General features: G+C 34.4%; 1 protein-coding gene across 4 annotated transcripts; it reads left to right on the plus strand.

Annotated features, from left to right (window-relative positions):
- The first annotated feature begins 2,649 nt into the window (after positions 1-2,649).
- On the plus strand, positions 2,650-8,621 carry LOC107813844 (cation/H(+) antiporter 15). 4 transcript variants are annotated; one of them, XM_016639149.2, is made up of 4 exons: positions 2,650-3,327; positions 4,102-4,438; positions 6,219-7,220; positions 7,315-8,621. In XM_016639149.2, exons 2-4 carry the CDS (start codon positions 4,178-4,180, stop codon positions 8,440-8,442), a joined length of 2,391 nt encoding a protein of 796 aa, XP_016494635.1. In that variant the 5' UTR covers positions 2,650-3,327; positions 4,102-4,177; the 3' UTR covers positions 8,443-8,621. The 4 variants fall into 4 exon arrangements, with proteins under 4 accessions (XP_016494635.1, XP_016494637.1, XP_016494638.1 ...); XM_016639151.2 differs by lacking the exon at positions 4,102-4,438 and having other exon boundaries at positions 2,653-3,356; XM_016639152.2 differs by lacking the exon at positions 4,102-4,438 and having other exon boundaries at positions 2,653-3,327.
- The last annotated feature ends 6,843 nt before the right edge of the window (positions 8,622-15,464 follow it).

A 15,464-nucleotide genomic window follows, 5' to 3' on the forward strand; every position in this document is an offset into this window, starting at 1 on the left:
CTACACACGACCTGATTCCCCTATAACCCAGGATATGTAGGCTGTCCAAAACCAGGACTCGGTTGCACCCTATCTTTTATTTCTTTTCCTTTTGAATAATGGGTTGGTCAAAAATTAGTCACGTGGCTCACCTAGTCTTTGCCTGAAAACTCTTCATATTTCCAAGCAAAGAGGGGCAGTAGCTGTGAGCACCTAATTTTTGACTATATTTAAATTTTTATCACCTTCTACTATGTAAATATTACTATTAGTATTATTTTTATCTTTATTTTTAATAAAATGAATTAAAAATCGAAAATAAATAAAAATTAATTATTATTTTTTTAAAAAAAAACAAATTTCGGATGGGAATTACAAAATAGGAAGAGTAGAAATATAAAATTAAAAAGTAAAAGTAGGTAGAGATTGTTTAATAAAAAAAGTAAAAGAAAGTGGAAAATTAAAAAAATAAAAGTAAAAGAATGTGAAAATTTTAAAAAATGAAAAGTAAAATAAAGTTGGAATCAAAAAATAAAAGTAAGGATATCTGATTTATTTTAAAAAAAAAAGTAAAAGTAAGTGGGAAATAAAAATAGAAAAGTAAAATAAGTGGAAAATAAAAAAAAAAGTAAAAAAGTGGGATTTTAAATAGATTAAAAGTAAAAAAGTGAGAAATTAAAAAATAAAAGTAAAGAAAAGTGGGGAATTATTTTTTTTTTAAAAATAAGAAAAATGGGAAGTGAAAATTCTTTTTAATTAAAAATAAAAAATAAATAAAAAATAAAAAATAAAAATCTGAAAATTCCGAATTTATTTTTATATAAATAGAAGAGAAATGTGATAAAAAAGGGAGAGAGAGAGAGAGAGAGAGAGAGAAAGGAAAAAATAGGGAGGAAGGAATTGAGAAAAAAATATTTTTCTTCTTCTAAAATAAGAAAATTTTTACTCGTGTCATTCTTTCGAAAAATACAGCAGCTTCACCACTCCAAAACCACCAGCCCTTGACCACTTTTGACCAATCATTAACCCCCCCTCCCCAACAAAAAAAAAGCTCCAAAAATAGCCACTAAATCGTGAGTTTTGCAAGGTCGATTGAGGTTGCAAGTTGAGATTTGCCGCTCGAGTTTTCCGTGGTCCGAAGGGTCCAGTTGAGAGTTATCCGATCATTGAGTGGTTGTAATTTAAATCCACAATCATCAATACAAAGGTTCACTTCTCTTTCTATTTTTTTTTCTCATTAATGTTTTGGGTCACTCTGTTTTAATTTAACTTTGAGTATGATATGATCGAGTTCGCATCTGAGTGTGCTAAGATTAATTTGTTCTCATATTGAGTATTTGTTAAGATTAATTTATTGTCCTTTTTAGTAGTACATATGGTTAATTTTATTGATGAATATGTATTAATTCGTTACTTTTCTTGTTTATTCAATGAAGTAATGGCTTTCCATTTTAGCATGCTTTAGTTTCATTTTGATCTCCTATCTTAGTGACTAAATTGGTCATGTCTGTATCTATCTTTTCCTGCCATAAATTTAGTCTAATTTCAAATATTGGTTAGCAGTAAAATTACAAGAGATTAGGTTGGGCCATGATTGGTGTAAGACTTTAATTGGACTTCCCTAGCGTATTTATGGGCTAATTGTTGCACATGACCAAAAACAAATAAACATTCACAAGCTAGCCAACTTTTTCCATAATTAATTTACTTCATTTCCTGCATAACAATATACATACATCATGACCTTACAATAATGTCAAAATTAGTAATTGAATAATATTCGAACACCGTAGCTTGATTTAGGCGCGATTAATAATAAATCATCGTGACTATGGGTACGGTTCCTGTGGCATAGTCATAATACGTAAACCCCAGTTCGAGTGTGCGTTTCACGTGATTCGACCACAACTTCAAACAATAATAAATAAAATTAAACACGTTGTAGATTGCGGGTGCGTTTCACGTGACGCGATTTGCGATGTGGATAAACAACGAGTGTACGACAACGTAACTCGTCTCATAATAATTCCATAAAAGTTTAAAATGCAGTAATGTAATAAAATCGGTAAAAGGAATAAAAATGCACATATAGTTTTAAAACATGTAATAAATCAGATAATTACGCCAAGTATTAATTGTTAAGTGACGTGCTAAAACCACGGAACTCGGGAGTGCCTCACACCTTCTCCCAGGTTAACAGAATTCCTTACCCGGTCTTCTGTGTTCGCGGACCAAAAATAAGAGCCAGATTTCCTCGATTTGGGATTCTAAAATAAATCGGTGACTTGGGACACCATAAATTATTCCAAGCGGCGACTCTAAATAAATAAATAATCTCATTTCGAATAATGTCACTTAAATTAAAAAAAATTCCCTGTCCCCTATTCCTCGGGGAAAAGGAGGTGTGACAAAAGGAATGCGAGAGAACAGTTCCCGTGACATCAGATAATCAAGTATGATAAAGAGATAAATTTAAAGATACTTAATTGTCAGATACCACAAATAATATGAGAACTCACGCATCCAGCCTTTCCCATGACATGGATGTGTTGCCAGCGACAATGTCAAACACATTTTGAGACCAGCTATCATTAAGGTTTAGATCATATGCCGTCCTGAACAAATAAGAGCTTATTCGTATCAAAAGATCAGCAACACATTGTTTTTTACAAAAAAAATAAAGAAAGAACACAAAGAATCCATTTCATAGAAATAGCATCACCAAATCTCCGAGATCTAATGGTGGATAGACACAAGAAAGGGAAGATTCAGAAAATAGCCTTGCTAAAGCAGTATTAAATTTAAGGCAGGTAAAAGCATGCACACACAAGTTTGAGATAAAAAATGTTAACAAGGTAGGAAAGATTTAATTGACCAAATATCATTAGTGGTTAATTTTCAGAGAATTAACAATGTTTTCACTAATAAAAGATCTTATGCTTGCAACTACTCAAGGGGCTTAAACAGCTGACTTGGATCCCTCAACTTCTCTTTACCTCATCTACCTCTTACAAACGGCAAAAAAACCCCTTTCCTCTGCAGTCATTTTCCCTCATCCTCCTCTGTTATGTCAATTTGGCAATAAAAGTAGTAACCAGAAGAGAAACAAGTGGGATCTGGGGGAAAAGAGATGAAAACGTACGCAGATCCTTTATTATAGATATCAATGGAGATAAAGAGTCGTTCGGCACCGGATTTGAGGCGAGTAAGAGTGGCCTTCTTGTGTGCCACAATGAATGGTCCCTCGGAGCTGGCGATCGTCAATAATAGAGCTAAAACTGCAGCTATGAGGACGGAATTACAATCCGCCATGGATGAAGAAACTAGCAGCTATGAGATAGTAGCAGTGTAAGCAAACTAGGCTAGGGTTGGGTTGGGTGAGTACTGTGTGCCAGATGTAAAATGATCTGCTCTGTCTTTTTATCAAAGCTCGTCTTTCCTCCACATGCACTAACATCCCAGTCGCTCCAATTGATTGATTTGCATTCATATTTCCAAATCCGAACATTAACCCCCACTTTTTTTTTTTTTGGGTAAATCAGTTACTAATACTTGTATTGTATTATGATCATGAGTTGATGTAGAGTTTGGACACAGATTCATCTAAATAAATTTACTTTAGTTTATGCATACATTTTGGGTGTGTTTGGTGAAAATATTTTAAAATTTTCTCCTGTTTGCTTAAATATTTTTTTCGTGGACTAATTTTCATCCAATTTAAATCAAAAGGAAGAAAAATATTTTCTAAAATCTTTTCTCAACCTACCCCATCTTATTCTACACCTCCACCTCCCGCCTCGCCCCACTCACCCCTACCCCCATCCCCGCCACCCATCCCCTTAACATCTCTACCGTCACTCCGACCCCTGGACTTGGACCTACTACCCTCCGCCCCTTACCCATATCGTCTCATTTAGTATTTGTCTTAATAATATATTTTCAAAAATATGTTCTATTACCTAACCAAACATTTTCCTTTGTACCCTTTATTTGTTTACTCTTTTTATAAGTCCTTAATTTGGCGAAAAAATAGGAGCCATATTGGATTTTGACCATAGCTTTAAACTGTCAAAGACTTGCTATTCTTGGTCATCGACATTTCTTGTTCCTCTCCATATGCAGGAGAGGATGATGCAGAAAGGGAGGCCAGCGTAAAGAAGACAAAGATTTGAGGAAATAAAGGGATCTGAGGTTTGAAATGGGTTCGCACGTAATGGAACCGGATGACATAGCGACGTATGCTGAAATATTTAAAGCTGGTGGAGAAAATCATTCCTCCATTTGCATGTCAATCGGCAAGATTCAATCCAAAGGGTCAATCTTTTTCCACCATGCAAACCCATTAGATTACTCAGTTCCTCTCCTTCTGGCTCAGCTTTCCCTGGCCTCCCTTTTCGTTCTCTTGACTTCTACCCTCCTCAAACCCCTCGGCCAACCTACCAATGTCATCCAAATATTTGTAAGTTCCTTGTTTTTTTTCTATTATTTGACCTTTTCATATTCTATGATAGTTTGGCATCCCAAACTCTGTGTACAAAATAAGCTAAGTACATGTGCAAGTGCTCTGTAGTATAGTTGTTAGGCTCTATCACCCCAAAATTACTGCTATAAAGTTTGCTGGTTCAAAGCCGTGGCGAAGCCAGAAAATTCAATAAGTGTGTTCAATAAGGGACTAGTGGGCTATGCTAGGGTATCAATAACAAGTAATATTTTATCTTGTACATAGTATTCCCTCCGTTCCAATTTATGTGAACCTGTTTGACTGAGCACAGAGTTTAAGAAAAAATAAAGACTTTTAGAATTTGTGGTTCTAAACAAGTCAAAAAGGGGTCCAGGGTATTTGTGTGGTTATAAAAGCTTCTCGTTAAGGGTAGAATTGGAAGTTTAAGCTAAATTGTTTCCAAATTTAGAAAGGGGTCATTCTTTTTGGAACGGACCAAAAAGGAAATAGGTTCACATAAATTAGAACGGAGTGAGTATAAGTTTTGGACGAAGGGTGTTCAGTTGACCACCCTTGGCCGCACATAGCTTCGCCCCTAGGCTCAACGATGGTCAAAACATAATTCTTATTCTTATGAATTTTCAAACTTTGAGTGGTGCCATTTGCCATTTGACTAGTTGGTGAAAGCCTTCAACTTGCCAGATAGTTGCCCGAAGTTGGTAAAGTCAGTGGGCTGGCAATAAGCATGGCTGAGAGAAGCTAGTTTATCTAACACTTCATTAGCCTCTCTATAGCAATATTGCTTGACAACTATCCCTTGCGCTCTTCTATTAATTAATTTGTCTGATAGCTTCCAGTGTACTCATCATCCTCCATGGTGGATCTCCTTGTTGCAAAACACATGTAGTGAGTACCATAGAATCAGTTTCAGCAATGATCTTTACATATCCATTTCTAGCCATTTTCTTGATCCCAGCAAAATACCCTTTGCTTCAGCCCAATTGCTAGTGCCTGCTCTATAGTCCCCCTTCTTTGCAGCTTCCATCAGTTTTTAATTTAACCACCAGGCATGGTGATTTAAACCATTTGATCATGATAAACTTGTGTATTGATTGGGCTAGGATCCGAAGTATGGTTTCCCATTTGATGTGCTGAAGTGCCCTTGAAATCTGTGATAGTGAAAATAATCAGAGATTGATACAGGCGTGATAGCATATGGTTTCTCTCAGTTCTATATCACCCGATCGGGATAGACGGGCCTGCCTCGCTGCGGGTCAGCACCTCGGGCTCTCTTTTTGCTTTCTGTCTGTCTACAAGCGGAAGGGTTAATGAAACCTAATCCTAAAAGGATAAAACCCATCACAGAACAATCATAAGAAGAGAAGAAAGAGGTTCAGACCAATTCTTCCCTTCCTTTACTTTAGTAGGAGCCGAACCCCCTTCGCCGAAAATTAATTTTTTTTTCATGGATATATATTAGATGCTGAATCCCCTTAGCTTCTTTGCATGTTTATTTTTTATTTTTTTTTGAATCCCTTTGGTAAAATCTTGCTTCCGCCACTGTTTGCCAGCATATTTTGATCTCCATAACTCCCAGCAAACTATGGGAGGTAGAATCAGTTTGATTAGCTCAAATTTCGTGCAAAAATATTCTAAGTCCAGCCATTTTGATAAGTATTTAATTATCATCTTGTAAATTAGCCTGAATGAAATCACATGCATGCATATCCTAGGCTTAAATATCTAAGCACTAGGATCCCAATTACAGCACATTGTAAGATGTTTGCTTTCGCTGCAGGGTGGTATAGCACTAGGTCCGTCGTTTGTTGGACGGATTGGTGGATTCATAGAGCTTTTTTATCCTTACAGAAGTCTGGTACTCATCGATGCGGTTGCTCTATTTGGGTATATGTTCTACTTCTTCTTGATTGGAGTACAAATAGATCCTTGGATCCTGAAGAGAGTTGAGAAGAAGGCGTTCATCATTGGTGTATCAACTGTGGCGGCTTCTATTGTACTAAGCATCACCACCTCTTTCATTCTGCTCAGCATTGAAATAAATGTTGAGCCATTAGTGTCGGACTCACTCCCCGTAGTAGCAACCATGTCATCGGTGCTTGGCTTCCCAGTCATCGCTCACTATCTCACTGAGCTTAGGATGGTCAATTCAGATTTTGGAAGGATGGCAATGTCGTGTTCCCTTGTCAGCAATATGTTTGGGTTTTTAATCATAACTATCACCAGCCTGTCAAGTCAACCCTCTCTCGAGAAATTCATCATTCTCCAAAACATCACAGCTGGTATTGGCTTTACTATGGTTATATTTTTTGGTGTGAGACCCCTAATAATATGGGGAACGCGAAGAAATCCTCCGGGGGAGCCATTAAAGCAAGGTTTCATTTGTATGATATTTATAGGCGTCTTGCTGTCTGGATTTTGCAGCAAGGCTCTAGGCCTACACATCTTCTATGGGCCATTAATTTACGGTCTAGCCATACCAGCTGGACCTCCCCTAGGTTCTGCCCTGGTGGAGAAGCTTCATTTCATCGTTTCTTGGCTGTTTATGCCCATCTACTTCGTCAAAACTGGGTTGGTTACTGATATATTTTCTGTGAAACTCAGGAATTATTTGCTTCTGCAATCAGTTATTCTCGTTGCTTGTTTGGGGAAATTCCTTGGAGCACTTATCTCTTCAATTTGCAACCAAGTTTCACTCCGAGATGCAATCTCAATTGGCCTCGTAACCAACGTCCAAGGTGTTCTGGAGCTAGGCATGTTTAAAATGATGAAGCAAAATGAGGTAAACTATATATAGTTGCAAAAATATCCTTTTTTCCTAAGAACGTAATTCACATTTTGATATATACCTGTGAATTGGTTTTCGTCGAACACAGGCAATAGCAGATGAAGCTTTTGTTGTCTTGTGCATAAACCTGTTCATTGCAACTGCTATCGTTACTCCAATACTGAAATCCCTGTATGATCCACACAAAAGATATGCAGCACACAAAAATCGGAATGTCCAGCATTTGAAGGCCCACTCTGAACTTCGGGTTCTTGCATGTATACATGATCAAGAAAATGTTCCAGCCACAATAAACTTGCTGGAAGCACTTCACCCCTCAAACCAAAGCCACATGGATATTGCCATGCTACATTTAATAGAGCTTGTTGGCCGTGCTCATCCGCTTCTCATAAACCACAAACTCCCAATGATGAAGCACGTAAACGAGGCCTCAGCTTCGAAAAGAATCATCAATGCCTTCAAAGTGTTTGAGCAGAACTTCCGTGAGACAGTAGCCATGCATCCCTTTACGGCTATATCTCCTTATGTTATGATGCATGACGAAGTCTGCAACATGGCGCTTGAAAGGAGGGCATCTCTCATAATGATTCCTTTCCACAAAAGGTTTAGTTCCAGCAGGAAGACAGTATCCAAGGTAGGTATTAAAATTATGAATGAAAAAATCCTGCAGACAGCACCTTGTTCCGTTGCAGTAATTGTAGACCGGTCACTTGTGAACACCTCAAGGCCCATACTAGATGCTTGGTCTTCGTATCGTGTTGCTGTACTTTTCTTGGGAGGACCAGATGATAGGGAAGCACTCGCTCTGGGAGAACGCATGGCTGGAAAACGAAACATCAGCCTCACAATAGTCCGATTGCTCCTTCAGCAAGAAGAAGGCGGTAAAATAGCAACGACTGATTATGACACAATACAGAAGACGATGGATAATGAAATGGTAAGTGAAGCAAGAAGTGGTATGGCAGGAAATTATCGGGTCAAGTATGTAGAAAAGATGATACGGGATGGAACAGGGACAGCTGCTGTTATGCGATCAATGGAGGACGAATATGAACTAATCATTGTTGGCAGACGTCATGACACACAATCTCCATTACTACTTGGCCTTTCTGATTGGGTTGAAGAGTCTGAGTTAGGGCCAGTAGGAGACATGTTTGCTTTAGCAGATTCTGAAAGTATTTCCACAATATTAGTTGTGCAACAACATACCGATTGAAGAACAGGCTTCCAGATTCAATTTGAAACCACAATTGAATGCTGAATAACTGTACAAAGAACAAGACATTTCTAACTTGTATAGTTCGAGAACTAATTTTCCTTCCAACCCAGAAAGGAGAACCTCCACACCAGAATGATATGGATTTTAAAGATTACGTTATAGATTTTATTGTGATTTAATCGGCCACAATTTCTTCCTTTAGCACAGAGCATAGGTGTACACAAGTATATCAGTGCAGTGAAAAAAATTATATCCCTGCAATTAGTTGCAGATAAAATTGGCTGCCAAATGATATTCCAGTTGCAGCCTATCTTCAATTAACCAGATAAGGAATAAAGTAGATCAGCTAGGTGAGAAACTTTAATAATACCAAAAGTTCAGAAAGTATCAAGTTAGGAGGCCATCTTATTAAATCAATAAAATGTAAAGTTCGATATTAAAAACTTATCACATTTAAGATATTTTCTAGCTTGAACTGGTGATTCTTCAAATGTTGAAAATGATGCATCAGTGCCTTGATCAATAGCAAAAGAGTATGGATGATCCCTCGGGGGAGAGAGATTTAAGGTTTCTTAAGACAACCTCAAATTAATACTACAGTAATAAGAAGTAAAAGTTACCAGATTCACGTAAACTAATAATAGACCCTTTAGATTCGTCACTGCTTCCCAACCCGACAATAATAGATGATAATAATATGCAATATAACTTTGTCGTATAAAGTACGACCAATGATGCTTTAGTAATGTGATGGAGTTGGCCAGATTTCTAATCGATCGGATACTAGTCAAAATAGACTTGGTTTTTACTCTAGGAATTCTTTTGTTTGTTAATAACTATAGAGAAAGCAGATAATCATAAAATAATGATAAAGTGGAGGTTTGGGGTGGGGGATATGATAAATTACTTTTACTCTTACCGTTGATTACATGCAAATAAAGATGTTATTTTTCCACATCCCCATAATTAATTTCTCCAAAATAGGTTCGGTGATGTAAGTTAGTTCTAAAACAGATAGACACTTTTAGGTTGCGGCCAAAACAGAGTGAGTGAGGGTGAGACAAGACGTTTTATTAATATTGGGCAAGGCGTAATTCTTGAGGCGCGGGCATAATTTTAATATTTTATGTATAAATAAAATATATAAAAAATTCAAAAAAGAAATATAAAATTAGTAGGAAAATGTACGTATATATTATAAACATGCTAACATTTGTACAAACCCTACAAAGAATATGTTTTTTTACTTGAAAAATAAAAGACATAAAGATGCATTATACCTATAACATGACTAAAATCTTCAAAATAATATCCAAACTAGAGCGATATCAAAAGAAATTTTAAAACTAAAAACTAACTTAAAAAGAATAAATTAAAGAAATTGAAGAAAATGAAGCATAAAGAAGGAAAATTCAAGTGTGAAAGTAAATAAAGAATTGAAAGACAACTTTTTGCTTTGTAGTTTGTCTTTTGATAGACAAAGATTTAAAGTATATTTGTTATTCAGTAAATGACGAAGAGAAACGTTTATGTAATTAGGATAAACAATTAGAAAAAAACGTTTGATTTTTGAGATTTTTAGTTTGAAAATTTACAATAAGTTAACTTTTGAATATTTAAATATATATATAAAAAAAAAGAGAATTTCTTAAGCGATTTTGGTTCAAATTAATATTCTCGGGGCTTATACCTCAAAATGAACGCCCAGAACGTTGGGGCTTACAACCCACGATACTTATGTCTCGCTAGTATGCTTCGGTGAGTTTTTTTAAAGAGAAAACTACCTTGTATGGCCGGCGAAAAAAATTATTAGCCCAAAGTTTTGCACGTAACCCAAAATGTCTAATCGGATAAAATTAATATCAAATTATAGCCTCGTCCAATAAAACCAACGGATAAAAGACAAGTAAATTTTGGTACAACTTTTTTATTTTTTCTTCCCAATACCAAATTGTTTTCTCTTTCTCACGTATCCCACTTGACTTTTTACCTTTTTCCATATTTATTTACCTTTTTTCTTCAATTCTTTGAATTCTAACACTTTTCCTCTCTCTTATTACTTTTACTTTTTTAGTACTATTTAAATTTATTTCTTACCTTTTCCTAAAATAGTATGTGATTTTACATAGCCACTTATTAGACTTAAATAATATTTATCTATCAGCTATTTTTATTTAATTATTTTTTCTCTTTGTTTGTTGGTTATATTTGTCGGTTTAACTATTTTTGTTTGATCTCTTTCCTCTCTTTGTATGAGTATATTTGGGGAGTTTTGTCTAAGTACCTAAAAAAACGTTATCAATAACAATAACAACAATAACACACTCAGTGTAATCCCATAATTATGGAGGTCTAGGGAGGGTAAAGTATACGCAAACGTAAAAAAGTTATCGAAATTTCAATTTAAGTCTTAAGAAAAATTCTACGATTAATCCTACGATAATTGATGATGGGGTGATAGTAGAAGAGGTGAGATTTTTAGCTAAGTTCTACACGTTGATGATGGTGTATGTTGGTGGTATGGTAATTTTTGTGAGGATGTGACATGTTATGGTCAAGCTCTATATATTTAATTTTGTACATCTCTTCTTCTTCTTCTTCGAAGATCTTTTGAAATGGGTATTGATGGTGGGTTTGGATTTAATGGTGGGCGAAGTGTAGCGCATATATATGTATGTATAAAGTTGTATATTATAGTTTTGCAGAAAAGTTTATATATATATATTGCAATGTATAAATATTGTATCCTAAGTTCGACAGTGTATCCTTAGTGTATATTGAGCCTATCTCGTGTGTGTGTGTGTTTGTGTGTGTGTGTGTATATGTATATGTATAAAGTCGTACATACAGGATAATTTTAAAATATTATAGTTTTGTAGAAAAGTTATATATATATATATATATATATATATATATATATATATATATATATATGCGTATATAATGTCATTTAAATTCTTTTTTTACAAGATTTTGAATAATTACTTGAGATTATTGAAATATGTTTTGAATAATAAATAAACCAAAGAACTTTTTATAGCTGATGAAATTAAATAATTTATCATTAATATTTAATAAATTCAATAAATACGATAGGAATACGATTAACCTTCAATTAAGAAAATAAGAATAAAAGATTTAGAAGAAGAGAGAAAAGATAAATACATTACTTAGCTTAGGAGAGAAGTCACATCATCTCTATAGATCAAGGCTATATATATGTACAAGACATCGAATCGTTTAATATCAATACACTCTCAATAATCTTTGAAGTATATCTTCTCCACAAAAAACTTTGTTTTGTCAAAGGGTGTTGTCAACGTGATCCAACTTATTGGTTAATACAAAATTATGGCTTTGGCTCCCTAGCTCGCATCATGCTTTGTATATTGTATTCCTTTGTGGCCTTAGAATAAATGGCATGTATCAATACATATTACTCTTAATAAACATTAATGATAGGAATGTTACTTTTAATGAGAGTGAACGAAAAAAATGTTGGCAAAGAAGGCTTAATAGATATACTGCGCAAACACCTGATGTGGAATTTTTTTTTTTTAATGCAAATACATGAAATCAAACACCAACCAAACATAAAGTTTCGTACCTTCAAAAGAAATTACCAATAGATATTAGACTATTATTCGAAGAGAGCCGACATTGCCATTAGATATTAGACTATTATCTAAAGAGCTAGACAAGCAAAATTCATAATCACCAGAACACCCTATTGATGGAGTTGTTTTAAAAAAAAACTCAATCCTTTCATACTCTCACTAAAACAAATGTAACTACCTAATAAATTGAAATTTAAAAAGTATAGTTTATGCTATATGAAGTACTAATTTTATCTATTAGTTAATTCAAAAATGTTATTTTATAAGTTGAGTAAAAAAGAATGAGATAAATTATTTCATGTAAAAATTCATTCATTCTAAATATTGATGAAATCACAACTATGAAATATGATTATTAGAATTAGAGCCTAGATGAATTTCGTCTTTCATTATTATATTTTCCTTAATAAATAAAAAAATATAAAAATATTTTCAAATAAGATTGTCACTTTTAGATGTAATATGTGTATGTGTAGTTTTACTACATAGTGATTCTCTTAGTCTAATATTAAATATAGGTATTTTGATTTCTTTCTTTCAATGCTCTTCTTTTTTCTTTCTTTCTATCTCGTAATATCTCCATAAAAATTCTTCACCCCCTAAATAATCTCTTATATATCACAGAAAATTCGTTACTTCCCCTCAATCTTCTATTTTATATTTGTTCATTCATTTGTTCCCTCGCTCTTTCCTACGGTTTGTCCATAAGTCTATAAACTTTACTTCCATTTTTATGCCTAGAAATCTCTATTAATCTTCTTCTCCAATTTTCTATGGAATTCCCAACAATTTGCTTCTTGCAATTTTAATGTTTTCATCATCCATACTAGTAAATTGAGAAAAAGTTAAAAAGAAAACGGGAAAAAGAAATCCTTTAGTAAAACCAAAGAGATCTAAATGTAGAGGAGCTAAGAAGTAATTGTCATCACAGCAAATGTAAAAACTTAATTATAAAACTTATCATATTTGGCATCTTCGTATATTCAGCACGGGATAAGGCATCCAATTAGGGCGTAGCAAATACTTCCTCAACATTCTTCTTCCTAACGAAAAAGAGAGAGAGGACTATATTCAAGAAATAGACACGAGAGATATATATTCAACACTGATAAATAAAAATGCATACTATATTAAATTTAATTGCACTTATCAGTATCACAAAGGTAATTTAAAGCTTGCAATTCTGATCATATAAAAAAAATAAAAATTTAGAGAATAAAAACAAACAACAACAAATTCAGTAGTTTTCCATGAGAATCAAACTCAAAAAAACACATCAAAATAAATCATCAAATACAAAACTCAACGAATTCACTAAAATAATTACAACTATAATCTAATCAAAATTCTTTGGGGGAAAGAGTAGAGCAGCATCAAAATAAAAAAAAACATTAGAGAGAATTAGAGATCAAAAGATAAAAAGAGGGTGAAAGGATTGGGACGGTTTTCCCATTCTTCATCGTTGAGGGACTAACACTAAAAATTAAATAGGTGAAGGATGGTTTTACCTTTAAAATTGTGAAAGTTGAAAAGCTAGAAGTTTTGGATTTAGAATTTTGAAACGGTTTTTTTTTCTTCCTATTTATCATGCAATTAAAATAATTTTAAAACGGTGTCTTTGTTTGTCCTTATTTATTATGGGGCTGAAATTAAAGCCTTAAGTCTTTTGAAATAGTGTCTTTCTTTTTCTGCCTCTTCCTTCATCGAGGGAGTATGAAATTTTGAGTAGTAAATATTGAGACATTTAATTTTTTTTACGATATGACGTATGAAAAAGTAGAGTAGTAATAATCGAACATTTATTCCTACAATAAGTCTTTTACAATAAGGAATAGGAAAGGGTGAAGTAGTAATAACTGAAATATTTATTCATGCATAAAATAAATTTAATAAAAAGTAGGGAAAAAACAAAAAAACGGAGAAAATTTATAAAGCGGAGAAAATCAAAGGATGTAAAAGCTAACAATATGAAGGGATATTACACTTGTTTTTGTCAGTTATTTTTATTAGAATGTGTATTTATATTTTTATACAATTTTTTTTTTAAAGTAATGTTTGATTGAAGGGCAAAGTGGTCACTTAGTTTCTAGTGGGTAAATTTGTAAATAAACTTTTGACTTGGGGGTGTTCCCACTTTTAGTATAGTATGATGATATATTGTATCTTAAGTTTGATAGTGTATTATTAGTGTATATTGAGCCTATCTAGACTGTGCTTGTGTATCTAAAGTATATAGTTAGTGTATCGCGAGTGTATTTTGTATCATGAATGTATAATATGTCTATACAATGTATCAAAACTGTATACACATGTGTATTGCCTAATATGTAAACATAGTAGTGGAGGTTTTAGGTAAACTTTTTAACTCTCTCTCTCGGCGCACGTTAGGTGAATAACTAACCTACGCTATCACCGAAAATGGGGGGGGGGGAGGGGGAGAGGAAGAGCGAGGAAGAACACCAGCAAAACGCCAGTCGTAGAAAAGAAACTAACGAACATCATCACACGCGAGCAAGGGAAACGAACTACTAAAGCAAAAGAGAAAATGCAAGAGGAAGATCTGGACCAAGACAGCGATAGCGACCCAAACTGGCTAGATCTGGGCAGTGATCGAGTCAAAATGGTAACACCGGTGAGTTCTAGCAATCAATTGACACTTGTGGTGAACTCTGGGAAAGGAATTGCTAAAGCACTGATTACAAGTGAGCAGTCAAGCTCGAGCAAAGCGCAGACCAATGAAACAGTACATGCAAGCCCAACTAAGGAACAAAGAAATACAGAGCTCGATAACCAGAAGAAAACTTAGTAGAAAAAAATAGAACCAACTGTGGAGACGGGAAGATCATGGGCAGGGCTATTCCAGGAGAACAAATTGGCAGCAAAAGGTATGAATCTAACCTACATACCCTCAGTGATGAAAGATGGTGAAGTAGTGGTACAATTGATGGAAGAGGACATCGAAGACGAGAACCAAAAGTAGAACCGAGCAGTTATACTCTATGTGGTGGGGAATACACCATAATTTGGGGCTATTTAGAGATTCATAGCTAATCAATGGATTAATGTTCATAAACCTAAGGTACTCTTCCATAATGATGGGTATTTCATAGTACTGCTAAATAACAGTGAAGAGAGGGAGGATGTGATGCTGAATGGGCCGTATACAATTAATAGCAGGCTAATTATAATTAGACCGGTCGGAAAACTTTAATTTCAATGAAGAAGTGTTGAAAACCATTCCCCTATGGGTCAAGTTCCCAAAACTACCACTCAACTACTGGAGCAAACATGCCCTAAATAAAATTGGAAGTGGTTTGGAAAATCCATTGTATGCTGATGCTTGTACCATAATGGCTGAAAGAGTCTCATATGCTAGGGTCCTGATTGAAATGGATGTCACAA

The sequence above is a fragment of the Nicotiana tabacum genome, chromosome 14, assembly GCF_000715075.1.
Source record: "Nicotiana tabacum cultivar K326 chromosome 14, ASM71507v2, whole genome shotgun sequence".
Classification (NCBI taxonomy): domain Eukaryota; kingdom Viridiplantae; phylum Streptophyta; class Magnoliopsida; order Solanales; family Solanaceae; genus Nicotiana; species Nicotiana tabacum.